Source organism: Platalea leucorodia (genome assembly GCF_965183815.1).
Source record: "Platalea leucorodia genome assembly, chromosome: 6".
Classification (NCBI taxonomy): Eukaryota; Metazoa; Chordata; class Aves; order Pelecaniformes; family Threskiornithidae; genus Platalea; species Platalea leucorodia.
In genome coordinates, this window is record NC_138828.1 from 86,621,827 (window position 1) to 86,644,841 (window position 23,015).

At 73.3% G+C, this 23,015-nt stretch overlaps 3 protein-coding genes across 5 annotated transcripts; 2 read left to right on the forward strand and 1 right to left on the reverse strand.

Annotated features, from left to right (window-relative positions):
• The first annotated feature begins 613 nt into the window (after nucleotides 1-613).
• On the forward strand, nucleotides 614-7,868 carry WDR54 (WD repeat domain 54). The gene is made up of 10 exons (XM_082315689.1): nucleotides 614-657; nucleotides 892-1,117; nucleotides 2,276-2,338; nucleotides 2,562-2,628; nucleotides 3,034-3,090; nucleotides 3,394-3,521; nucleotides 5,328-5,428; nucleotides 5,621-5,783; nucleotides 5,977-6,051; nucleotides 6,539-7,868. Exons 1-10 carry the CDS (start codon nucleotides 638-640, stop codon nucleotides 6,668-6,670), a joined length of 1,032 nt encoding a protein of 343 aa, XP_082171815.1. The 5' UTR covers nucleotides 614-637; the 3' UTR covers nucleotides 6,671-7,868.
• A 141-nt stretch (nucleotides 7,869-8,009) lies between these two features.
• Nucleotides 8,010-14,020, reverse strand: LOC309592104 (rho-related BTB domain-containing protein 2-like). 2 transcript variants are annotated; one of them, XM_082315214.1, is made up of 9 exons: nucleotides 13,754-14,020; nucleotides 13,559-13,662; nucleotides 11,439-11,624; nucleotides 10,397-11,322; nucleotides 9,937-10,055; nucleotides 9,603-9,753; nucleotides 9,295-9,383; nucleotides 9,065-9,170; nucleotides 8,010-8,982 (listed from the first exon to the last, which is right to left on the reverse strand). In XM_082315214.1, the coding sequence occupies exons 1-9, from the start codon at nucleotides 13,943-13,945 to the stop codon at nucleotides 8,813-8,815; spliced, it is 2,043 nt and encodes a 680-aa protein (XP_082171340.1). In that variant the 5' UTR covers nucleotides 13,946-14,020; the 3' UTR covers nucleotides 8,010-8,812. The 2 variants fall into 2 exon arrangements, with proteins under 2 accessions (XP_082171340.1, XP_082171341.1); XM_082315215.1 differs by lacking the exon at nucleotides 13,559-13,662 and having other exon boundaries at nucleotides 13,754-13,837.
• A 1,761-nt stretch (nucleotides 14,021-15,781) lies between these two features.
• Nucleotides 15,782-22,552, forward strand: LOC309592430 (uncharacterized protein). Of its 2 annotated transcripts, none has more exons than XM_082315775.1 (14): nucleotides 15,782-15,890; nucleotides 17,727-17,779; nucleotides 17,867-17,979; nucleotides 18,091-18,165; nucleotides 18,691-18,831; nucleotides 18,978-19,055; nucleotides 19,260-19,411; nucleotides 19,754-19,889; nucleotides 19,966-20,040; nucleotides 20,197-20,317; nucleotides 20,434-21,444; nucleotides 21,548-21,666; nucleotides 22,191-22,242; nucleotides 22,313-22,552. In XM_082315775.1, exons 1-14 carry the CDS (start codon nucleotides 15,805-15,807, stop codon nucleotides 22,411-22,413), a joined length of 2,313 nt encoding a protein of 770 aa, XP_082171901.1. In that variant the 5' UTR covers nucleotides 15,782-15,804; the 3' UTR covers nucleotides 22,414-22,552. The 2 variants fall into 2 exon arrangements, with proteins under 2 accessions (XP_082171901.1, XP_082171902.1); XM_082315776.1 differs by having other exon boundaries at nucleotides 19,835-19,889.
• The last annotated feature ends 463 nt before the right edge of the window (nucleotides 22,553-23,015 follow it).

Here is a 23,015-nt window from a genome sequence, read left to right on the forward strand (position 1 = left end):
TACCGCAGCACACCCCAGTACGCCCCAGCACACCCTGGTACACCCCAATATACCCCAGTACACCCCAGCACATCCCAGCACATCCCAGCACGCCCCAGCACATCCCAACTCACCACATCCCAATGTACCCCAGCTCATCCCACTACACCCCATCATGCCCCAGTACACCCCAGTACCACCCTAGCACACCCCAGTACACCCCATCATGCCCCAGTACACCCCAGTACCACCCTAGCACACCCCAGTACACCCCATCATGCCCCAGTACACCCCAGTACCACCCTAGCACACCCCAGTACACCCCATCATGCCCCAGTACACCCCAGTACCACCCTAGCACACCCCAGCTCATCCCAGCACACCCCAGCACACCCCAGCACACCCCAGCACATCCCATACCCCCAGCACACCCCAGTACCACCCTAGCACACCCCAGTACACCCCATCATACCCCAGTTCACCCCAGTTCACCCCAGACCCCCCCGCCCCCCCACCTCGGCCATGCCGCCCCGGAGCGGGAGGCGTCCCGGTCTCCACGGCAACGCCGGCCACGCCCCCCCTCCGCCGGTCGCACCGCCCACCGTGACGCCACCGCTGCGCGCCGCCCGCTGCGTCATCACGCCGCGCCGCCGTCTCCATGGCTGCGGCGGACAGCGGGTGAGCGGGGAGAGGGCCCGGGGGGACCGGGACCGGGGCCGGGACCGGGACCGGGACCGGGACCGGGGCCGGGGTGCGGGGAAGGGCCCGGGGGGCGCGGGGAGGGCGCCGGGGCGGCCCGGGGAGGCCCGGGGAGGGGAGGGCAGGGCAGCGGCCGGCCGGGGCGGGGGTTGCGCGGCCGGTGCCCCCGGAGCCGCCCCGGTGCCCCGGAGCCGCCCGCCCGCCCGCCCGCAGGATGTACCGCAAGGAGAGGAGCGTGCAGCTGAAGCGCAGCACCGCGGCTCTGTACAACAACCTGAGCGTCCTGCGCCTGCCCGGCCGGCAGCTGCCCTGCTTCAGCGCCGTGCACGGCCCCGGCCTCAGCGTGCTCAGCGCCGCCGCCGAGGGGCCCGGCTTCTCCCACCGGCAGCTGCAGGCGAGGGAGGGCGGCGCGGCCGGCAGCGCCCCCGGCCTCACCCAGGTCAGGCGGCCCCTCCGCGCTGGGGCGGGCTGGGGCGGGCTGGGGTGAGCTGGGAGGTACTGGGCTGAGCTGGGGTGTGTTGGGGCATGCTGGGGTGGATTGGGATGTACTGGGATGAGCTGGGGTGTATCGGTGTGTTGGGGTGGATTGGGGTCTACTGGTGTATATTGGGGCATGCTGGGGTATACTGGGATGTGCTGGGGCATGCTGGGGTGGATTGGGATGTACTGGAGTGGACTGGGATGCACTGAGGTATATCAGGGTGTACTGGGATGAGCTGGGGTGTGTTGGGGCATGCTGGGGTGTACTGGGATGAGCTGGGGTATATTGGGGCATGCTGGGGTGGATTGGGATGTCCTGGGGTGTACTGGGATGAGCTCGTGTGTATCAGGGCGTGCTGGGGTGGATTGGGGTGTACGGGTGTTTATTGGGATGTGCTGGGGTGCACTGGGGTGTGCTGGGATGCGCTGGGGCACGGAGGTGCCACAGGGAGCACCGGGACACCGTGCCAGAGCCGCCCCCGCCGTGGGACGGGGCACGGAGCCTCCCCCGCTCCCCCGTCCCCCGGTGTCGCTGCTGGGGAGGCAGAGCCCCGGGCCGGGGGCGAGGGGGGCCGGTGGCGGGGCCCTTGTGAGCCGCGGGGGAGCCTGGGCCGCGTCCGTCGCCAGGGCTGCGGTGGCGTCGCCCTGCCCGGGGCTGCCCCCGGCACCCTGCGGAGCCGGAGCAGCCCTGTAAACTGATAAACAGCTCCCAGCGGGCTTCAGTGCCGGCCGGCTCTGACCCGGGCAGAGGGGACCCATCGACCGCAAGGCCCAAACGGGCCGAGCGCCAGCACAGGGAGGGGACAGCGGAGCTGCGGAGGGGGTGGAGGGGCCTTCCCACTGAGTGCCTGTGGCTGCAGACCTGCCGGGACAGAAGCAGACGCCCGAAGTGTCCTGGTCACGGGGAGGGGGATTGGGACGGGGCCTCCTGAGGAGGTCTGTGAGAGCTTGGAGAGGTCCCCGCGGACGGCAGGGCCCCACCTCCTGTAACCCGCCACAGGAGCCAGGAACACGCGCGCCTCTGCGGGCGACTGCGGCCCGTCCCTCCCCTGGAAGGCGGGGAGGGCTTTCACCCCGTCTGCCCCCCGTTCGCCTACCGAGCCTCCTTTCCTTCCAGGCTGCTTGGTGCGTCCTGCCGTCCCGCGTCCTGCTGGTGCTGACCTCGCAGAAAGGGATCCAGGTGGGGCAGTTTTCCGCGGAGGGTGAGAAGGGAAGCCATGATGCCAGGAGGATGAGCTCGCTGCGAGGACAGTTGGGCTCCCGGGGGAACCGCCTGGAGGCCCTGCTGCGTACCCAGAGAGCTGCCGCTCCTTGGAGACCTCTTGGGGCAGCGATTGAGCCTGAAGCCATAAGAGGAACTTCCCCACCCTCCTGGGCCTCACCCTGTTGCTTTCTCTCTCCAGATGTACGAGTCCGATGGCTCCATCATGGTTTATTGGCACGCGCTGGACGTCGCAGAGCATCCTCCAGGTAAATCCTGCGGCGGGAGCGCAGCGAGCAGCCCCCCGGCCCCTCCGCCCGCTCTCCTTCCCCGGGTGTGCGTGATTCCCGTAGTGCAGCCCGGTTCCTCCTGGCCTAGAGCCCCCCAGCAGCCTGGCTCCCGGGCCTGGTCAGGATCGAGCCAGGATGCTCCTACACAGCAGCTTAGCAGAAGGGTCTGGGAAAGGTCACAGCGTCACCCTGACCCCTCGATCCTGGCTCGACGGGGGCCCGGGGGGGCTGCAAAGGGGCTCGGAAGGGACCCGGCGTGGCAGCTACGGGACCAGCCCTAAAGATGAAACTCGAACGGGCACGCTGGTGCCTCCCGCCGCCACGCTGGTCTGCCGGCTCCTGGCGGCTGCCGCAGGTCGTGACCAGCCCTTGGTTTCCTTTCAGCACAAGCAGTGTTTGCTCGAGGGATCGCTGCAGCTGGCGGACGCTTCATCTGCGTGGGTGAGCCAGGCCCGGGAGTGTGGGGAAGGACGAGAAGGGAGGGTGGCGCTGGGGCCCAGGGACGGGGTAATGACGCGGGGTAACGACGCGGGGCCAGCCGACGGGGCTGGCTTTGCGCTGGGGCTGTCGCAGGGAGCTGCTCTGGGCTGAGCAGAGGGGCAGGGCTGCGAGCGGCGTCTGCGAGGAGCGGCCCCGCGCAGGCAGCGCGTCTCGGGGGGTGAGGGGCACGGCGAGAGCTGGAGGCTCGCTGCCGGGACAGAGCAGGATGAGCCCCCGCTGATGCCGCCTCCCTCCCGCCCGCAGGGACGTCCTCTGGGCTGGTGCTGGTGTTTGACATCCCCCCCAAAGGGACGAACATCACGGTGAGCGAGGTCCTGGAGCAGCACCGCGACGCCATCACCGACATCGCGGCGGAGCTGGGCCAGGCTCCGGTACGTGTGGGGTCAGCGCTGTCGGTGTCCGCTTGGGCCAGAGGAGCGGTGGGGGCTCCCGCTGTCCCCTCGGCTGGCTCGGGGACGCCTCGCAGGTGCCAGCTCTGGGAGCTGAGGTTCACCCAGGCCCCGGCCGTGGCTGAGCCGGTCCCAGGGTGCAGCCCCGCACCCTGGGAGCCGGTGCTCTCCGTGACCAGCCTGGTCCCCGCTGCAGGCGAGGTCTGGTGAGGCTGCGATGTGGCAGAGCTGCCCCAGAGCCGGCTGCTCTCCACAGTGCAGGAGAGTGGGTGGCTCTGCTGTCCCTCCCTTCACCAGGGACGCTGGCTTTTGTGGCTGTCTGCATGGGGGGGTCTCCCCTGTCAGGGCGGGATGCATCTGGGGGCGGAGGCGGCTGGGAATGGCCACTTCCTCAGGCCCTGCTCCGAAAAGCCTGCGAGCTGTCCTGCCGTGGCTTAGTGTGGCGTCTTGAGCTAAGGCAAACTGAAGTCAAACATAGTTTAAAACACTGCACTCACACACTGTGGTATTTCAGGGCTGTTCCCTTTGCTGCCCGGGCAGCTGGGAGCGGCCACCCCATCAGTTATCCCGCTGTCCCAGTTTCCATCGGCATTCAGCCCGTCTCTGCCTTGTTAGCGCCTTGGGCTCCGTGTTTCTCGGCTGGCTGAATCTCAGCCCTGGTCGCCCAGGCTCTGGGGACGCAAACGCTGAAGCAGAGAGCGGCAACAAAGGCGGTGAAGGAGCTGGTCCCCCGCACGCAGCGTGGCTGCGGGAGCGCGGCTCGTTGCCGGCCCAGGGCATCCCGTGATCCGGCAGGCTGAGTGCCGGGGCACCGAAGAGATGTTGAAGCTAAAGGCCGGTTGTGGTACAAAAGAGCAAATGAACAAAACCGGCCATGAACAAACCCACGCTAAAATTAACGCTTCCACCGTTAGAGCGGTGAGTTACTGCAGCAGCCCCTGGGGCGGGCACGGGACGCGCCGTGCCCGTGTCTCCGGAGCCCTCCCCTCGCCAGCGGAGGGGGGGGACGGCCGCGCTGCCCGGTACCGGTGACCTTTCTGGTGGCAGGTGAGGGGACTTCACCTGGTTACAGAGCACAGGATGGGGCTTCCTTCAGTTCAGCTCGCTCTGGTTGGCATCTCTGCAGGCGCACTAATTGGCTGCTTCGTTACTGGCTGCTTCTTTCCCAACGAGGACGCTTTCTTCCACGTTCTCTAATTAGTTATATTTAACTTTCGCTGCGTTCGGGACTCCCCTGAACAATTAATTGCTCAGAACTGGTTCCCAATTAGCCTGGATCTGGAGCTTGTTTACGTGAAAGCTGTTCCATCGTCTGCCTCTGCGGTGACTGTCCTCTAATGCGCCTCGCTTGGACTTTGCACCACGGTTTGTTAAAGGCTTTTTAGCGAGCGAGAGACGGGGCCTGGCGCGTGAAATCCCAGGCGCCTGTAAGGTGCGGAGTGCCGAGACTCGGGCGCAGAGGGAGGGGATGCAGTAATCCTTCCTAGACGCTTATCCCGTGTGTAATTATCGTTGCCAAACACGAACATGTTGGAACTGCAACGCCCGGGTGCGATCACAGCCAAGCCTTGCTTGCTCACAGAACATGTCAGCAGTTTCTGTGAGCTGTTAAACTTTAAGCTCGTTCCGCTGCAGGCTCTGGCTTTGCTTTGCAGCAACTTTTAGCGGCGCAGGCAACTGGGGCAGCAAGGACCTTCTGCCCGGTGTGAGTCAGCCGCTCGCTGCCGCCGGCGCTGGCTGCCCCACGAGCGGTGCCAGGGCGGAGGCTGACCTGCCGCTGCTTTGCAGGACGGGGCTGGTGACCTGGTGACTGCCGATGACGCCGGGACCCTCTGCGTCTGGAGCACGGGAGAGGAGTTCACCCTGCGCAGCAAAATCCCGGCCTTCGGGTAAGCCCGAGGGGCGGATGGAGCCGCACAGTGGGGTCCCGTCGGTGGCGGGGGTCGGACGTATCCCCGGCCAGGCTGCGCCGGTGCCGCGTGAGGGATGGGAGGGTGGCAGGAGGGGACACCCGGCACCGGCCCCCAGCGTGCGGGTCTGCAGCCGGGAGCAGAGGAGGTGAGACGTGTCCCTGTGCCCAGCTGCACCTGCTCCTCCGTGAAGCTGTGGAATGGGGTCGTGGCTGCTGGCTACGGAAACGGGCAGATTCGGCTCTATGAGGCAGCAACGGGCCTCCTGCGTGCCGAGGTCAACGCTCATGCTCGATGGATCTACGCCCTGGACCTGGCGCCGCAGACGGGAAAGGTATGGCTGGCTGCACCGGGGCACCTCAGCCTGTGCCCGGCATCCCGCCCCGGCATCCCACCGGCCTGGAGCATGGCAGCCTGTGGACGGCCAGGCAGGGGCTGCTCCCTTGCCCTGGCACACGGCACTGCCACCTCCATGGCATCCCTCCGGCCTCCCGGTCCCCACGGCCTCTGTCCCGCTCCCTTTGCAGCTGCTGTCGGGCGCGGAGGACTCCTTTGTTCACGTCTGGAAGCTCAGCAGGAACCCGGACACCGACGATGTGGAGGTGAGTCTGGGCAGCGGCAGCCCTCGGTGGGGAGCCTGGGGCAGGTATGCAGCACTCCAAGCCATCGCTGCCCCGCGGGGCCGCGGCGCAGGTGCTGCTCTGTCCTGCAGCCGCCGGTGAGGCCCCGTGGCCACGGAGAGGGGCTCACTGCTCGGTGGAAACCCTGCCGGGCCCAGTCTGAGCTGCCGTGGGGCGGCACAGCTCTCCTCTTCCCTCCGGTTGTGATCCCCAGGCCTGGCCTGGCCTGGCGGAGGTACAAGCCGGGAAGGCTGCTCTGTCTGACCGGGATGTGGTTCTTGCGCCAATGAAATGGCAAGCTCAAGCCATGGCCCGCTGGCCCGGCCACACGCCCGCAGTCCCTGCCTGCCTGTTGCCCTGAGGTAGTGCCTCCACAGGCCGGCTGGGACGCGAGGCAGGTCCCTGGGCTTCTGGCTGTGGCGGGTTGTACTTCGGTTGTGCAGCGTCTCGGCTCCTCTCCCCGCTGCAGATGGAGCACTGCCACGCCGAGTGCGTGACCGACACCCAGGTCTGCGGTGCCCGCTTCTGCGACCCCGAGGGAAACTCCTTCGCCGTCACCGGCTACGACCTGAGCGAGATCTTCTGCTACGGCCGGGCATAGGCTGTGAGCTGCGGGGAGAGCTGGGCTAGCCCGGCACCGCGGTGCGTCGGCACCGAGGCACCGTAAGCAGGGGGGGTTCAGCACAGCCCCCTGACTTCTGCTCCATGGGGCGCGGGCAGTGGTGGCACAGGGCTGTGCCCCAGCGGGGTGGAAATGTGTGCCGAAGGTGGAGCCGGGCCAGGATCCCCTCGCTCCCAAAGCGATCCCACCCTCGGCGTGGTGTGTCCACGCGCAGGGAACGTGGGCTTGGCACCGCTCGGGCCGCGCAGGACCCCGAGCGGGTCCCTGGGCTGGGTGCTGTCCTCCCCCCTGCCTGCCCCAGCCCTGCCTGGAGGGAAGGAGGCAGCGGGGCTGGGAGCAGGACCGGCTCCCCTCTTCCCAGCGGCAGCTCCCGTTCAGATGGGAGAGGAGCCAGGGCAAACCTGTGCTACACGCTGCTCCGGCTGGGAGAGCCTCGGGAGCCGGGCCCAGCCGGGGCAGCGTCGTCTCGTGGGTGCGGCACCCCCCGGGGCGGCACAGTTACCGGGCAGGAGGAGAGGAGCCTCTTCTGCTCCCCAGGGAGCCGTGGGGACACACGCGGGTCCCCATGGGACCTTGCATCCCCACGGCCGCTGGCCAGATGTGCGGGGGCCGCAGCTGTGCTCCGGGGTGGAAAAGGCAGAGGCAGCTGCACCGCGCTCTCTGCCAGGACGCCCCGGGGACAGTCCTGTGCCGTCCCCCCGCTCCCTCCCCGCTTCTCACCCTGCGTCCCCCCAGCTTCGACCCTCCCTCCTGCCCAGAGCAGGCTGGGTTGAAGCGGGGGGTAGATGCTGCGCCTCGGCCCCCCCAGCGGCGCTTGGCCCCTGCCCAGCCCTCCTGCCCCGGCCCCTTCCCGCGGCCGGCAGCTGCTGTGGCCCCAGGGACGAGCTCGGCCTCCGGCTCCGCTCCCAGGGCCCTGCGGGGCCAGGGGTGCCGAGAGGGCCCCAGCCCCGGCGCCGTGGGGCGAGCTCAGCCCGGGACAGGCCCTGGGTGGGGGGAGAGGCCCCCAGCCCCTCCTGCCACACTGGGGCGAGGGCCGCGGCCAGGGCGAGGGCTGCCCCTCTGCTGCCCAGCCCCACGCTGTGGGGCACAGCCCCCACCCCCTGTGCCCATCACATCCCCCCCCAAAACCCACCCCAAATGCTATGAGCTGCACTGCCGCAGGCGGGGTCAGCCCCCCCAGGTGCTGTGTACCCCCCACCCATGATAAATGCACCCGAATTTAAATTAAAACAGCCCTGTGTCGCTCCTTCCTGCGCGGGGGGTTGGAGCGCCGGGTGGGCGATGGCCGAGCGCCGCGGGGGACAGAGCGGAGCCCGGGCCCGTTACAAAAGGCTTTATTAAAGGTTAAAACAGCCGATGCTGAGAGGCGTGGGCAGCCCTGCTCACAGTGCTGGGGCGGCCCGGGGGGGCCCGAGGGCCGGTGTGCTCATGGGGCGGGGGTAAAAAAGTGTAAAAACGGTTGTGCAGTTCAGCCTGGGGACCCCCGGGCCGGGGACGATGGCCCCCGCCGCGGGGACACAGCCCGTGGCCCTGCCGGGGCACGTCCAAGGCACAGAGGTGAGCTGGGGGGGCCGAGCCGCCCTCCCCCCGGGCGGGAGCAGCTCTTGCAGCCACACAAGCACCCAGGGACCCCGGGGTCCCCCGCGCCCACCCCAGCCTCCCGCCCCGCGCCCCACTCACAGCTTGGCCCCCCGCCTCCGTCGCGGAGGGGGAAATACAGCACCAGAGAGCCCTGCCCGGGGGAGCCCCCGGCACGGGCTGGGGGAGCCCCCGGGAGGAGGGGGCGGCTGGCAGAGCCCCCGCTGCCCGCCCGCCCCCAGCCCCACAATACTGCTCGGTCAGAGGTAGCACCAGCGTTGGCCGGGGTGGAGGGGGCCCTGCCGGCACGGCACGGCTCGGCGCAGCCGGCCTCGCTCCCGCGCCGGGGAAAGGCACGGCGGGACGGCGGGGAGGATGGCGAGCGGTGGCGGGCAGCGCCTGTAAACAGCCAGGGCGAGGGGTGTAAACGGGCAGCGGCTGGGGGGACCGACGGCCCTCGGCGGGGAGAGGGGCCGAGCGGGCAGCCCCCAGCCCGGCCGTGCCCCCCGGCTCAGCGGGGCGGCCCCGGGGCCGGACCCCAGCTCAGGAGACGTGGGGCGAGGGCCGCCAGAAGCACCACTTGCTGCGGGTGTGCTGCTTGCGCTGCAGCTGCTCCTCCCGCTCCCGCTCCTTCTTGGAGCGCAGGTACAGGTCCTCCTCCTTCAGGTACCAGACCGGCGGCCAGCGGTGCCGCTCGAAGTGCGCCCGGTTCTCTGCGGGGGGACGGCACCGGCGGTCGGAGCGCGGCACGGCCCCGCGCCCCCCGCGTCCCCGCCCGCGCCCCCCGCGCCCTACCTGGGGACATGAACTTCATCTCCCGGGGGAAGCGGCGGCAGACGCTGTTGTAGTTGGTGCAGATGTAGTGCAGGCACCAGGCGGCCAGCTGCCGGGCGTTGTGGAACTGCGGGCGGAGGGGGTGAGCGCGGCGGGCCGCTGCCCACGACCCCCCACCGGCAGCCCCCGCCGCCGCCTGCCCCGCGGGGGGTTCGCGTCCCCCCAGGCCCCGCGGCCGCCCCGCTGCGTACCTGCGTCATCTCCAAGTAGATGATGACCTGCTCGTCAATCTCCACCCGCTGCACGAAGGCTCGCAGCAGCTCGTCCACGGCGTACTGCTCTGGGGGCGAGGGGGGGGGCCGTCGGCGCCGGCGGCCGCACACGCCGGGGACGCGCGCCCCGGCAGCCGGGCCGCGCCCCGGGGCTAAGCCGGGCTCGTCCGGCTCTTACATAAGGCCCCGTTAATGACGCACGGGGACGCATCGATCCCGCGTCCCCGCCGCGCCGCGATCGTATTGGCAGGCGACGTCAACGGGGGCCGGGGGCGGCGGGGCCTCACCTGTGAGCGCCTGCAGCCGGGGCAGGCAGAGGCGGTTGGTGAGGATGAGGAGCTCCATCGCGTCCAGGTCGGGCGTGGGGGTGAAGACGCCGGTGTAGAGGAAGTCGAGGACGGCGCGCAGGCAGGCGCAGTTGGTGCCGGGCAGGGAGACCTGTGGGGCAGGACGGGCACGGCCCCCTGCTTTCTCTCTGGCAAGAGGGAAAGCAGGACGCACACGCGCCGGGGCCGGGGGTCCAAGCCAGCCCCCAGCAGAGCCGGCGCTGCCAAGGGACGCCCGTCCTCCCGGCAGCCTCGTGGCAGAGCCAGCGGGGACACCCCTCCTGCAGCCCCTCACCTCGGCGGCGTAGCTCTCCCGGAAAGCCCCCCGGAACATGGCCATCATCCAGTCGCAGCCGGCGATGAGCAGGGGCTTGTGCGCCGGCACGGCCCCGTCGTCCACACGGAAAACCACATCTGGGACGGCAAGGGGACAGCCTCAGCGCGGGGACGGTCACCCCTCGGCCACCCCAGCCCCTGACACGGGGACACGCGCCCCAGGCAGCTCCTGCGGCCCCCACCGCGGCTGACCCAGCCCGGGGAGCGTGGCGCTGCCACGCGGGTGCCGGGGACGGCGTGGGGAAGGGACGAGGGCTCTGGGACCCCAGACCACAACGGCCTTGGTGGAGGGAGGGGGATCGGGGTTGCCAGGAGCCCCGGGTCCAGGCAGGGCAGCACAGGAGCCAGGACGTCCGGCTGGAGAAGGGGCCTGGTGACCTCCCCGTCCCCTCTCTGCCCCCGGCCAGGGACCCCGCTACCTGCGAAGACCCCTTTCGCCAGGCACTCCTTGATGCGGTTGGCGCGGCGGACGTGGAAGGCCTTGGTGATCTCCTGGTTCATGAAGCTCTCCTTGTTGAGCACGTTGGCCACCATCATGCGCAGGTCGAAGACCTCCAGCAGCTCGGCGATGGTGGCCACCTGCATCAGGTCCCCGCGGGCCTGGTCCAGCTGCCCGGTGTAGAGGTACTCCAGCACGGCGCGGAAGGGCTCCGCCTGCACCCGCTGGTCCATGCGCACCACTGCCATCCGCTTCTCCCGCCCCGCCACCGGGTCCGCCACCAGCTCCCAGCGCAGGCTGACGAAGCCGCGGCCCCAGGCTGACAGGTCGCGGCCGTCGCTGGGCGCCGCGCCGTCCCCCGCCGCCGGCCGCAGGGCGTCGTCGCTCTGCGAAGTCCGCAGCGGGGCGTGCGCCCCCTCAGCCAGGGCCCCCCGCTCCCCGTCCAGGCTCTTGGTGCGGGTGGCCGGCTCCTTGGCCGCCCCCTGCGGCCCCTCCAGGGTGAAGAGGTCGTAGAACTTGGAGCAGGAGGTGGCCAGGTAGACGCGGTGGGCGAAGACCCGCTGGCCGCCCTGCAGCTGGAAGACGACGTCGGCGCAGAGCGGGGTGCAGAAGAGGGCGGCGGGGCCCCAGCTGCGGCTGGCCGGCGGGTCGGGGACCTGGATGACAGGCGGCGGGGGCTTGGGGGGCAGGAAGGGAGCCTGCAGCAGCGGCCGCTGCATCTTCTTCAGGTGGGACTTCCAGAACTGGAGGTGCCGGCGGGAGATGAGGGCGGCCCGGATGGCGTTGTCGAAGACATCCTTGATGCCGAACTGGGCCACCACGCTGGTCTCGTAGTAGGGCACCCCCAGCTCCTTGGCCACCTCGTGGCCCCGCTCCGGGGGCAGGATGTCCGTGGGCTTGATGGGCCTGGGGGGGACAGAGCGGGGCCGCGTCACCGCGTGCGGAGGGGCCCCGGCCCCATCCGGCCCCCCTGGCCCCATCCGGCCCCGCCGCCCCCCGCCCGCCCGGCGCGGCGGCCTCACTTGGCCAAGGGGCGGCGGGCCCGGTTGACGGCCTCCAGGTCAGTGTAGCGCAGGTCCAGCTGGCACCCCACCAGCACGATGGGCGTCCGGGGGCAGAAGTGCTTGATCTCAGGGTACCACATCGTCTTCACGTGCCGCAGGGAGTTGGGGTTCGCCAGCGAGAAGCAGAGCACGACCACATCCGACCTGCGGCCGGGGGGAAGAGGAGGAGGAGTGAGGGCAGCCCCAGCGTGACCCGCTGTCACCCGGTGTCCCCGGGCCACCCCCTGCAGCCCCCTCCCTCAGGGAACAGCCCCGGGGTCCCATCCCTCTCCAGGGACACCCGTCGCTGGAGCCCGCTGCCCCCAGCCCGGGACCCCGCGCCGGCCCCGGCAGGGCTCTGCCCCACGGCCGCGCACCGGGGCAGGCGGGACCGAGAAGGCGGCCGAGGGCACTCGGCTCTGGGTCACCACGATTGGCCAAGCCAAGGGCTGCCCCGCCTCGGGTATGGCACAGGATCGGCATGGCACGGTGCAGGACTTGTCCCGGCCCCAGGAACACCCCACAGAGCACCGGGGCAGCAACCACACGCGAGCGGGTGCAAGGAGAAGCCCACGGAGAGTGGCCAGGCAAGCGCCAGAGTGGGTGCCAGCCCCCGGCTGCGGGGGCCATCCCTGCCCGGCCGCCCCAAGCCCCTTCCCCGCGCCTGGCGTGGGGCTGGACTCCCTCCCCCGGGCCCGGCAGGGCGCCGTCCTGCTGCCAGTGCCATCCCGGCACTGCCAGCGGCTCGGGGGAGCCTCCATGGGCAAGGTGACAGGGGACGCGCGGGAGGTGCCAGCAGCGCCCAGGTCCCCGCAGCCCCCGGGGCCTTATAAGGCGGCCAGGAGCAGCCACGTGGCCCCAGACCTGGTTTGTTTTTAGTCTGCGCCTTGCCGAGACGTGACCAGGAGACGCGTTTGGAGCGGGGCCCGTGTCAGGGACCAAGATAGACGCTACCCGCTGCCTCCCGTCGGCCCCCGGCCAGCACGGGAGCCGCCGTCCACCCGCGGGCGATGCCGGCCTGGGCCGGGACCTGGCACCCCCCACGCCGCGGGGCCGGCAGCCCCGGCAGGACAGGCAGCACCGGGCACCTCGGGCAGCCCCCCCACATCCCCCCCGGCCAGGGGTGCCCCCACGCCGCGAGCGGTGCAGAGGGGAGATTAGATCCTGCCGAGCCGCGCTGGCGCGGTGTGGTGGGCGATAAGAGCCCGGACGTGCCAGCGGCCACGGAAGGGGGTTGTTTACAGCCCAGGGAGCCTCGGGGGGCCGGTGACCGCTCGGCCACAGCCCGGGGTCTTCTCCTGCTGCTGGGCCAGCACCCCAGAGGGAAGGGTCCCAGCACCCCAGAGGGAAGGGTCCCAGCACCCCAGAGGGAAGGGTCCCAGCCCTGGGGATGGCCCTGGGGGGCCGGACACCCCCTGCTCGGCTGAAAGAGCCCCCAGCTCTACCCCCCGGTGTGCGGGGCTCAGTGCCTGCCCGGACGGGACCTCCACCCAGGGTCTGCACCCCCAGCCCCCCAGGGAGGCGGGGACCCCGGGTGCCCCAACCAGCACCCTTGGGCTGCCCCCGACCCCAAACGGGTAGCCCCTGTGTGGGTGGTGCCGGCTGCTCCCCGGGGCTCCCTGCCCGGTGCTGGGGGCCCTCGGGGTGCACAGCCCCGCTGCCGCCCGAGCCGCGGCCCACGGTGCCCCTGGGGTGCCGAAAGCAGCCCCCAGCCAGGGGTGGGGCCGCTCCCGGCCCCCCCAAGGGTTTGGGGCGCCAGGGCCGCTCTCTGGGCGCTGGCAGGAGCCTAAGGGGCCCCTTCGGCCCTACGACCCCGGGGTGGGCAGGGCTGGGGGGTCGGGGTGCCGGTGGCGGGTTGGGGTGGCGGTGGCGGGGCTCGGGGTGCCAGTAGTGGATTGGGGTGCAGGTGGCGGGGATGGGGGTGACAGTGGCGGGTTGGGGTGCTGGTGGCGGGGCTCGGGGTGCCGGTGGTGGATTGGGGTGCCGGTGGTGGATTGGGGTGCCGGTGGCAGGGATTGGGGTGCCGGTGGCGGGGCTCGGGGTGCCGGTGGCAGGGATTGGGGTGCCGGTGGCGGGGCTCGGGGCGCCCGCGGTCCCACCTGCCGTAGGCGAAGCGCCGGTCCTTGTGGTGGTCCCCGAAGGTGTCCCAGAGGCGCAGGGAGACGCTGACCTCGTCCACCACATCCCGGGAGCGCTCCAGCACCTGCCCGGACAGGGATCGCCGCCGTCACGGCCCCGGCCCCCCGACCCCCCCGGCCCCCCCGGCCCCCCCGGCCCCCGCCCCCGGCCCGCACCTCCTGGCAGACGCGGTACTGGTCGATGGCCCAGACGGTGGGGACGTGCGTGGCCAGCAGCTGGTACTGGCTGAGCGTGGCGTTGCAGGCGCGGGCGCAGATCAGCCGCGTCTTCCCCACCGCGTTGTCGCCCACCACCACGCACTTGATGGTCTCGACGTTGGGGCGCTCGTAGTCCACGTCCAGGTCCATCGGCCCCGGGCCCGGGCAGCGGCCCCGCACGGAGCGGCCGCGCTCAGCGCCGCCCCCCGCCCATGCCCGCGCCGCCGCCGCCCGGGCCCGTTACCCGCCGCCTCCGCCAATCCGCGCCCGCCCCGCCCCGGCGGCCCCGCCCCCGGCGGCCCCGCCCCGACGGCCCCGCCAATCCGCGGCCGCGCCGCCCGCCTCGCCCCGCCCCGCCCCGCCTCCCCGCCGCCAATCCGCGCCCGCCCCGCCGCGGCCCCGCCCGCGCGCGGACAAAGGAGCGCCGCCAGGGGGCGCCGCGCCCACGTGACCGCCCCCCGCCGCCCCCCCTTCCCCCCCTCCCTCGCGCGCACACACCCCGCGCGCGGCCGGACGTGAGCGACGGCCACGCCCCTCGGATGGGGCGGGGCAGCGGGGCGTGTCCACGTGGGCGTGTCCACACGGCCCCGCCCCGCCCACCGTCCCGGCGCGGGGAGGGGGGAGCGGGCGGGGACCGGCGACAGCGGCGACACCCGCGACACCGGCGGCACCAGTAACACCAGTGGCACCAGTGACAGCAGCACCAGCAGCACCAGTGAAACCAGTGGCACCAGTAACACCAGTGACAGCTCTGACACCAGCAGCACCCGTAACACCAGTGAAACCAGTGGCACCAGTAACACCAGTGACAGCTCTGACACCAGCAGCACCCGTAACACCAGTGAAACCAGTGGCACCAGTGACAGCTGTGACAGCTGTGGCACCAGTAACACTGGCGGTACCAGTAACACCAGTGGCACCAGTGACAGCAGCAACACTGGCAGCACCAGTAACACCAGTGTAACCAGTAACACCAGCAACACCAGTGACAGCTGTGGCACCAGTGGCACCAGTGACAGCTGTGACACCAACACCACCAGCGACACCAGCAGCACCAGTAACACCAGTGGCACCGCTCACCCCGCTCACCGCACTCCCAGCCAGCGCCGCCTCTCACCACAGTGACGCCGGGGACACCAGTGCACACCAGTATGAACCAGCAGGACCAGCACGCACGCGTGGAAACAGTGACACCAGCGCGCCCCAGTACGCCCCAGTGACACCAGTACCACCGCCGGCCTCCAGTGCTGCCCCGTGCCAGCGCCGGCACCCCAGCGCCCCGGGAGGGCAGCAGGGTGGGCGCAGGCCCTGGGCCGGTGGCCGCGGCGGGCCGGTGGCCACGGTGGGCCGGTGGCCCTGGGGGGGCCGGGACCCCCAGCCCCGAGGCCCCCTTCCGGGGACGGGCCTCAGCACCGCGGCCTGGCCGCATCCTGCCCGCGCAGCCGGGGTCCCATCCTGCCGGCGGTCCCGTGCGTCCCCCGGGACCGGCACAGCACCCACGTCCCACTGTGGGGTCCCGCACAGCACCCTCATCCCAGCGCGGGACCCTGCACAGCACCCACGTCCCGGTGCAGGATCCTACACAGCACCCATGTCCCATTGCGGGACCCTGCACAGCACCCCTGTCCCAGCTCAGGACCCTGCACAGCACCCATGCTCTGGTGGGACCCTGCACAGCACCCACGTCCCATTGCGGGACCCTGCACAGCACCCCTGTCCCAGCTCAGGACCCTGCACAGCACCCACGTCCCGGCGCAGGATCCCGGCACAGCACCCCTGTCCCAGCACAGGACCCCGCACCGCACCCCCGTCCCGGCGCGCCCCGGTGCCGCCGTCCCGCCCGCTCCCGCTCGCTGCCGGGCCCCGGCCCCGCCGCCGCCCCGCGCCCCCGCCCCGCCCCGGCCGGCGCCGCCACCGCCCCCGCCCCGCCCGGTGCCGCCCGGTCCCGCCCGCGGGCGGCGGGGGCGGGGGCGGGGCGGGCGCAGGGGCTGCGGGGCGGCGGGCGCGGGATGGCGGCCCCGGGGCTGGAGCGGCACTGGCTGGCGCTGCTGGCGGCCAAGGAGGACGTGGGCAACCCCCGGGCCGGGACCAACTGGTGAGGCTGGGGCGGGACCGGGAACGGGACCGGGACCGGGAGCGGGACCGGGAACAGACACCGGGCACCGGGAACTAGGACCAGGAACGGGCACCGGCACCGGGCGGCGGCTCCGGGCTCGGCGGGGCGCTGGCGGGGCACCGGCACCGGGCCGCGCCGGGGGGGTCCGGGACGCAGCGGGGTCCCGGCCGGGGGGTGCCGGGCCGGGGGGTGCCGGGGTGCCGGGCCGGGGGTGCCGGGGTCCCGGCCGGGGGGTGCCGGGCCGGGGGTGCCGGGCCGGGGTGCCGCCGGGAGGAGCCCGCCGTCCGGGGGCTGAGCCCCGCCCGCCGCTGCGCCCGCCGAGCCGCCCTGGGAACCGGGCGCCCGGTCCTGCCCCGCCCCGCCCGGACCCGCCGCCGCCGGGCTGGGAGCGGCGCCGCCCGGGGCACCGGGGGGCAGCACCGGGGGGGCGGCCCGGCCCCGGCTGCCGGTCCCGGGGGGGTCGGGGAAGGGGCCGGGGTGCCCGGGGGTGCCCGGGGCGCCCGTCCCGGCTGCGCCCCAGGCCCGCGGGGTCCTGCCCTGCCCCCGGCCGCGGGGGTCCCCGGCCCCACCGGGGCTGGGCGCCCGTCCCGGGAGGGTCCCGCGCCGGTGCCGCGGGCGCAGGGCTGGAGCCGGCTGCCCCCCGAAACCCCTGGGCTGGCGTGGCCTCACCCCGCCAGGCCAACATCACGGGCAGGGCCGGGGCGGGGGGCGACGGCACCGGGGCTGCACCGGCACCCGCAGCCGCCCCTCGCCTGGCGGCCCTGCGGCGGCACGCTCGCCTCGGCCGCAAGGCCGCCGGCCGCCCGGGCGTTGCCCTCTGCCCCCCAGCCGCTGTCCCGGCCGGCATGCCGCGGTGCCGGAGCTGCGCTGGCCGGGCTCCAGCGCCCGTTCTGCCGCCCGCCAGGCCTGCCGCGCGCAGCCAGCATGCCCTGCCGCGTCTTGCCATGCTGTGCCATGCTGCGGTGTGCCGTGCCATGCCATGCAGCGCCATGCTGTGTGGCGTGCACCCTGCCAAGCCCTGCCGGGCCCTGCCATGCCATGCCCTGCCATGCCGTGCCATGCCACGCCACGCTGCACGCGTGCTCCGGGAGCCGTGCCGTGTCCCGGCCGGCGCAGAGCACGGCGTGCCGCCACATGCGCGTGTAATCGGAGCCATGCGGAGACAAAGAGGCAGCGGAGCCGGCGGGGGGTGCCCAGCCAGGGCCTCCGCCAGCCGGGGTCCCCGGCCCCGGAGCCCCCCCGGCCCCGGGCAGGGGGTCCTGCACAGCCGGGGGCCGGGGCTGCTCCCCCCTCCCGGGGCAGGCAGGAGGAGGACGGGGCCGGCGGCTCGGGCTCTGCCTGGCCGGTGGCAGGGTCCCGGTGCGCGGTGCCAGCCCGGTGCAGCGCCGGCATCGCCCTGAGGGGCTCGGGCCGGGGGGGCCGTGCCGCTGCGGCGCTTCCCGCGGCCCCATTGTCCCCGGGGCGGATGCTGCCGGCGGCACTTCCATGAATTCAGCCCGGGCAGGCGGCACGGGGGGGCACAGGGGGTGCCCCCGAGCTGGCACGGCCCCAGGCTGCCTCCCCCCGGACCCCAGGCTCTCCCTGGGGCAGGTCCTGGCTCCCTCCCCCAGGAGAGCCGCTGCCGCCGGCCCTGCTGCCCTGGGGGGGCACCCACCGGCCGGCGCTGCCCGGAGCAGGCCGGCAGCCACCGCCTGCACAGCCGGGACGTCGGGGCGGCCGCGCTGCCTGCCACGGGTGACCTTGTGGGGACAAGGGCCGCTGCCCGTGCTGCTTCGCTGCCCCCCTGACCCTGACCCCCCCTCTGCCCCCCCCCAGGGCCGTCTTTGCCTACGACAAGCACCATGACCTCAAGCTCCTGGACTCCGGAGGTAACCGGGGAGCCGCGCTGCGGCAGGGGGTGCCGGGGGGGGTCCCACTGCACCCACCCACCCCCCGCCCACCCCCTCCTTGCACAGCCGGGGGTCCGGATGAGCTGGCCGGGAAATTCTCCACCACCGGCATCATGTACGGGCTGTGCCGCATCCCAGACCCCAGCACCGGCGCTCACCGCATCGTCCTCATCAGCTGGGTGAGTGCAGGGCCTGGGGGGGGTGGGGGGGGCTCTGAGCGCCCTCCCCCTCCACCCGGGGGTCCCCGGGGGGACAGGGACGTGGCACTAAGCGGTGCGTGCCGGTGCCAGGTCGGGGAGAAGGCACCGGAGTCCCAACGTGCGGCGTGTGCCGGGCATCTGCCCACCATCAGAGCCTTCTTTAGGGTGAGTTTATGGGGGGCACAGGACCCAGTCCCCAGCCCCGGACCCCCCGCTGGGGGGTCCGGGGCTGGGGACTGGGTCCTGTGCCCCCCCGTGTCCCCCCCGTCCTAGCCAGCCCCGACCTTTGCTTGCTGTGCCGGGTGCATTCCTGGCTCTGCTGACTCAGACGCCGCCGTTCCCAGTTCCCAGCCTTGGCCGACGAGCCGGGGTTGTGGTTGGGCTCCCTGCCCCCCCCCGCCCCGGCCAGATCCTGCCCTTCCTTGGTGGGATCCTGCCCCCCACCCCGCTCCCATGTCCCAGCCCCCGGAGACCCGGCCCAGGGTCCTATATCTGGATCCGGCTCTGCATCTGGATTTGGCTCCCCACATCTGGATCCGGCCCCACATCTGGAGCGTGTGGAAGGGAATGGCGCCAGGATTCCCCAGGGAGGCTGCAAATCCGTCCCGGCGGGGGGGAGCAGAGCGCGGGGGGGGGGGGGGGCCGTGGGTGCTCGGGGTGGGGGATGACGCCGTCCCGTCTCGGCGGCAGGAGGCCAGCGTGGTGCTGAGCGCCCGCCGTGCCGAGGAGGTGACGCAGGAGGGGCTGAACCGAGCGCTGGCACAGCTGGCCCCCGCCGCCGCCCCCGCCCTCGCCAGGAGGGTGCCCCCCTCAGATGCCCAGGAGCTGGTGGTGAGTGGGGGGTCCCGGGCGGGGACGTGCCCACGGGGATGGGGACCGGCCGGGAGGCGATGGGGCTCTCGCCCACCCTTCCCGGTGCCCTCCCGGGGGTCCCTGGCTGGGGGTCCTGCCCTGAGACCCCGGCTTCGTCCCCGCAGGGCACCAACTACCGCAAAACCAACCCGGCGCTGGAGATCCGCCGGACCAAACGGGACTCCTTCTGGGCCCAGGCTGAGGTGAGGGGCGGGGGGCACGGGTGGGCACGGGTGGGCACAGGTGCCGGGTGCATCCCTGGCAGCCCCCCGGCATCCCCGGGACCGGGGTCACGGCTGCTGGCTCAGGCCGTGGGGTACTGGGGGCTGAGCCCAGCGGGGGTCCCGCGACCGAGCCCAGCGCCGGGGCCGGAGAGGGTCCCGGTGCTGAGCACGGTGCGGCCGCAGCGTGAGGAGGAGCAGCGCAAGGAGGAGGAGCGGCGGCGGGCACTGGAGGAACGCAAGCGCTGGGAGCGGGAGCGGATGGAGGAGGAGAGGCGCGAGGCGGCCGAGCGCGAGCTCCGCTTCAGGGAGAAGGAGCGGATGATTGAGGAGCAGCGGTGAGGGCGGGGGGCACGGGACAGGGCCCATGAGCCCGGCCCCAGCACGGGAGCCCACGGTGGGACCCCCAGCCCCCTGCTCCCCACAGTGTCCCCAGGTCCCTCGGCGCTCTTGCCATGGGTTCCCACGGGGGGACCCCCAGCCCCCTGCGCCCCACAGCGTCCCCAGGTCCCTCAGCGCTCTTGCCATGGGTTCCCATGGGGGGACCCCCGGCCCCCTGCACCCCACAGCCTCCCCAGCCCCACAGAGTTCCCACCACAGACGCCCACGGTGGGACCCCTACCCCCTGCACCCCCAGCTTCTCCATCCCAGCGTCCCCCATCCCATGCGGCTCCGAGCAGGGGGACCCACAGCAGGACCCGGAGGCTCCTGCGCCCCACGGCAGCTCCCCCCGTGCCCCCTGACGCTCCCTGCCCTCGCAGGAAGGAGCAGGCGCGGCTGGAGGCGGAGGAGCGGAGGAAGGAGAAGGCGCGATGGGTGAGCAGGCCGGCCGGGCCGGGGGTCTGGGGGGGCCGGGGGCCGCGGGCTGCCCGGTCGCGCTCTGTCCCCACAGGAGCAGCAGCAGCGGGAGCACGAGGAGGCCATGCGGGACCGCGGCCGGCGCAGCGAGTCCATCGAGAAGGCGGCCGTGAGTGCCGGGGCCGAGCGCCCCGTCCCGTCTCAGGTGGCCCCGGCTGTGCCGCGGTGCCACGTGCCCCCAGCCATGCCATGGTGCCGCGTGGCCGTGCCGTGGGGCAGCGTGGCTGCGCCACGGCCCCGCTGATGGGTCTCCGGGTGCCGGCAGGAGGCGGCCGTCCTGGTCTCCCAACGCTCCCAGAACCCACGGGATTTCTTCCGGCAGCGGGAGCGCTCGGGGTCCACCTCTGGCACCCCGCTGCCCGCCTCCCCCCTCGGCACCAGGCCCGGTAGGTGCCCCCGCAGCCGATGGCGACGGTGCCGGGTCCGGGCACGGGGCAGCGGTGGGGGTCGCTGCCCCCCGGGCGGGCAGGGCCGGCTGCTGACCCCCCGCCCCGTGCCCCAGGTGCCCGGCGGCCGTTCCTGCGGTACCAGCGCAGCCTGACGGAGTCGGCCTTCATCTTCCGACGGCCGGACCCCCCACCCTCGCCCGGACCCCTCCAACCCGGGGGGTTCAGGGCTACACCCCCCCCCAGCCCCCGCCGACCCCAGCCTCCCCTCCCCACCAGCCCCACGGGGAAGGGGACCCCTCAATGTGCCACCCTGGGGAGCCCCCCCAGCCCCATGGGGATGGGGACCCCTCAATGTGCCACCACCGGGACCCCCACCAGCCCTACAGGGAGCGGGACCCCTCCCCGTGCCACCCTGGGGAGCCCCCCCAGCCCAGCCAGGGCAGGGCCCCCCCATGCCACCAGCCCCACAGGGATGAGGCCCCCTCCCTGTGCCACCCTGGGGAGCCCCCCCAGCCCCATGGGGACAGGGACCCCTCCCTGTGCCACCCTGGGGACCCCCTCCAGCCCTGCGGGGACGGGGACCCCTCAATGTGCCACCACCGGGACGCCTCCCTGTGCCTCCTGGGCCCCCCCCAGCCCGGCGAGGGCAGGGTCCCCCCCTGCCGTGCCTGGGCCAGGGCCCCTGCCCCCCGCCAGCCCCCCCGGGACAGGGGTCCCCCTTGGCCCCCCCGGGCCGGGGTCCCCTGATGGCACCCGTGGGGCAGAGCCCCTGCCCCACCGCAGCACTCCCGGGCCGGGGTCCCCCAGCAGCCCCCCCTGGCAGCCCCCCCCGGGCACTGAGGAGGCTGCGACCCTGCCCCTCCCCAGCCCCCCCAGCACCCCCCAGGATGAGGAGGGACCCCCCCTGGACACCTACCCCCTCCCCAGCCCCCCGGCCTGGGGGGCTCCGGGGCTGCTGGTGGGGCCGGGAGAGGGGGTCCCAAGCCCCCGGGGGGGGTCACCCCTGCCCGGGCTGGTGCCTGCCCCCATGCCCCGGGCCGGGACCCCCCCGCGCAGCCCCAGCCCCCCCAGCCTGCCGCAGGATCCGGCCCTTCCCCTCCTGGACGCCCAGGGACCCCAGCCAGGTGGGTGGCCGGGACCCCCCTATGGGGCTGGGGGGGTCCTGCACCCCGGACCCCTGCCCGGGCGCTGGGGCTGGCGTGGGGCTCAGCCTGCCCCTCCCCACAGGGCCTGGGGGGCAGCCGGGGCAGGAGCCAGCCCGGGGCGACTCGGGGCACAACGGCATCGGGGGACACGAGCAGGGGGGCTGGCCGGACCCCTGGCAGCGGGACCCCCCCCCGGCGCAGGTACGGCACTGGCCGGGGCGGCGTGGGGCTGGGGGGGATGGGACGGGGCTGGGGGCTGAGGCTGAGGATGAGGGAGGATGGGTTTGGGGCTGGGGGCCGTGGTTGGGAGGGGGCAGGTGGGGGACAAGATTGGGGGGGGTTCTGGGGGTCAGGCTGGGGCTGGGGGGGACAGGACGGGGCTGGGGGGCTGAGGGAGGATGGGTTTGGTGCTGGGGGCCATGGTTGGGTGGGGGTCAAGATTGGGGGGCGGGTCTGGGGGACGGGACGGGGCTGGGGGCAGCATGGGGCTGGGGGCTGAGAATGAGGGAGGATGGGTTTGGGGCTGGGGGCCATGGTTGGGTGGGGGACAAGATTGGGGGGGGTTCTGGGGGTTGGGCTGGGGCTGGGGGTGATGAGACGGGGCTGGGGGCTGATGGGGGGGGCAGGCTGGGGCTGGGCAGGGCAATGGGGCTGGGGGGCCCCTGGGCAGGGGGACGGGCACGGCTGGGGGTCACAGGGACCCCTCATGGCTCCCTGTCTCGCAGGGGGACGAGCCCAGTGACAGCATCCTCCTGCCGCAGCCCCTGCACAAGCCAGGTACCCCCGCACCCCCCCCCGCGCCCCCCGCACCCCCCCACCGGGCTCACCCCCGCCTCTCTCTGCCCAGGCTTCGCCCTGCTGCTGGCCCGCGACGCCCCCCACCCGCCGCTGCCCGGGGGCACCAGCCCCCCCGCCGAGGACGAGGACCTCTCCCCCCACGCCGTGTAGCCGGGGGGCAGCAGCCCCCCGAGGGGGGTCCCCGTGCGGCCCCTCGGCTGTGCGCTGCGGCCCCCCAGAACGGCCCCCCAGCACGGCCCCCCCACGCGCACCCCCAGCCCCGGGGCCGCAGCTGCAGCCCCCCACAGCCCCCCGCACCCCTGTTTGCACCCCAATAAGCAGCTTTGGGAGGCCCCCGCCCCACCGATGGTGGCACAGGGTGGGGGGGGCACGGACCCCCACCCCCGGGAGGCCAGGGGCCCCCCCGCCCCCCGAATCAGACACAGTGGCTGTTAAATAAATTTTAATGCATATTAATGAGGTGGCAGCTTTGGGTCCCCGGCCCGGGGGGGCCGGGGCTGGTCCCTGCCGGGGGTGCTGCCCCCCCCGGGGGGGCGGCGGGTGGGGGGCGGCAGCGGGGGCCGGGGCAGGCGCCCCCCGGGGTTAGAGGTGAGGGAAAGCAGAGCTGGGGGGTCCCTGCGCACCCCCCGGGTTAGACCTGCACCCACGGGGCGCGGGGGCTTGCCCTGAGCGCCCACCCTGGGGGGTCCCCAGCACCCACCTTGCAATGGAGGGGGGGTTCACCCCCAGCACCCACCCTGGGGGGTCCCCAG

Coding starts and splice junctions, on each gene's coding strand:
- WDR54 (XM_082315689.1), top strand. CDS start 638: ATGGCTGCGGCGGACAGCGG. Junction 1,118..2,275: donor GCGCCCCCGGCCTCACCCAG/GTCAGGCGGCCC, acceptor CTTTCCTTCCAG/GCTGCTTGGTGCGTCCTGCC. Junction 3,522..5,327: donor CGGAGCTGGGCCAGGCTCCG/GTACGTGTGGGG, acceptor GCTGCTTTGCAG/GACGGGGCTGGTGACCTGGT.
- LOC309592104 (XM_082315214.1), bottom strand. CDS start 13,945: ATGGACCTGGACGTGGACTACGAGCGCCCCAACGTCGAGACCATCAAG. Junction 11,625..13,558: donor CGGCGCTTCGCCTACGGCAG/GTGGGACCGCGG, acceptor CCCCGGCCGCAG/GTCGGATGTGGTCGTGCTCT. Junction 8,983..9,064: donor GATGAAGTTCATGTCCCCAG/GTAGGGCGCGGG, acceptor GTCCCCCCGCAG/AGAACCGGGCGCACTTCGAG.
- LOC309592430 (XM_082315775.1), top strand. CDS start 15,805: ATGGCGGCCCCGGGGCTGGAGCGGCACTGGCTGGCGCTGCTGGCGGCC. Junction 18,166..18,690: donor CCATCAGAGCCTTCTTTAGG/GTGAGTTTATGG, acceptor TCTCGGCGGCAG/GAGGCCAGCGTGGTGCTGAG. Junction 18,832..18,977: donor CAGATGCCCAGGAGCTGGTG/GTGAGTGGGGGG, acceptor TCGTCCCCGCAG/GGCACCAACTACCGCAAAAC.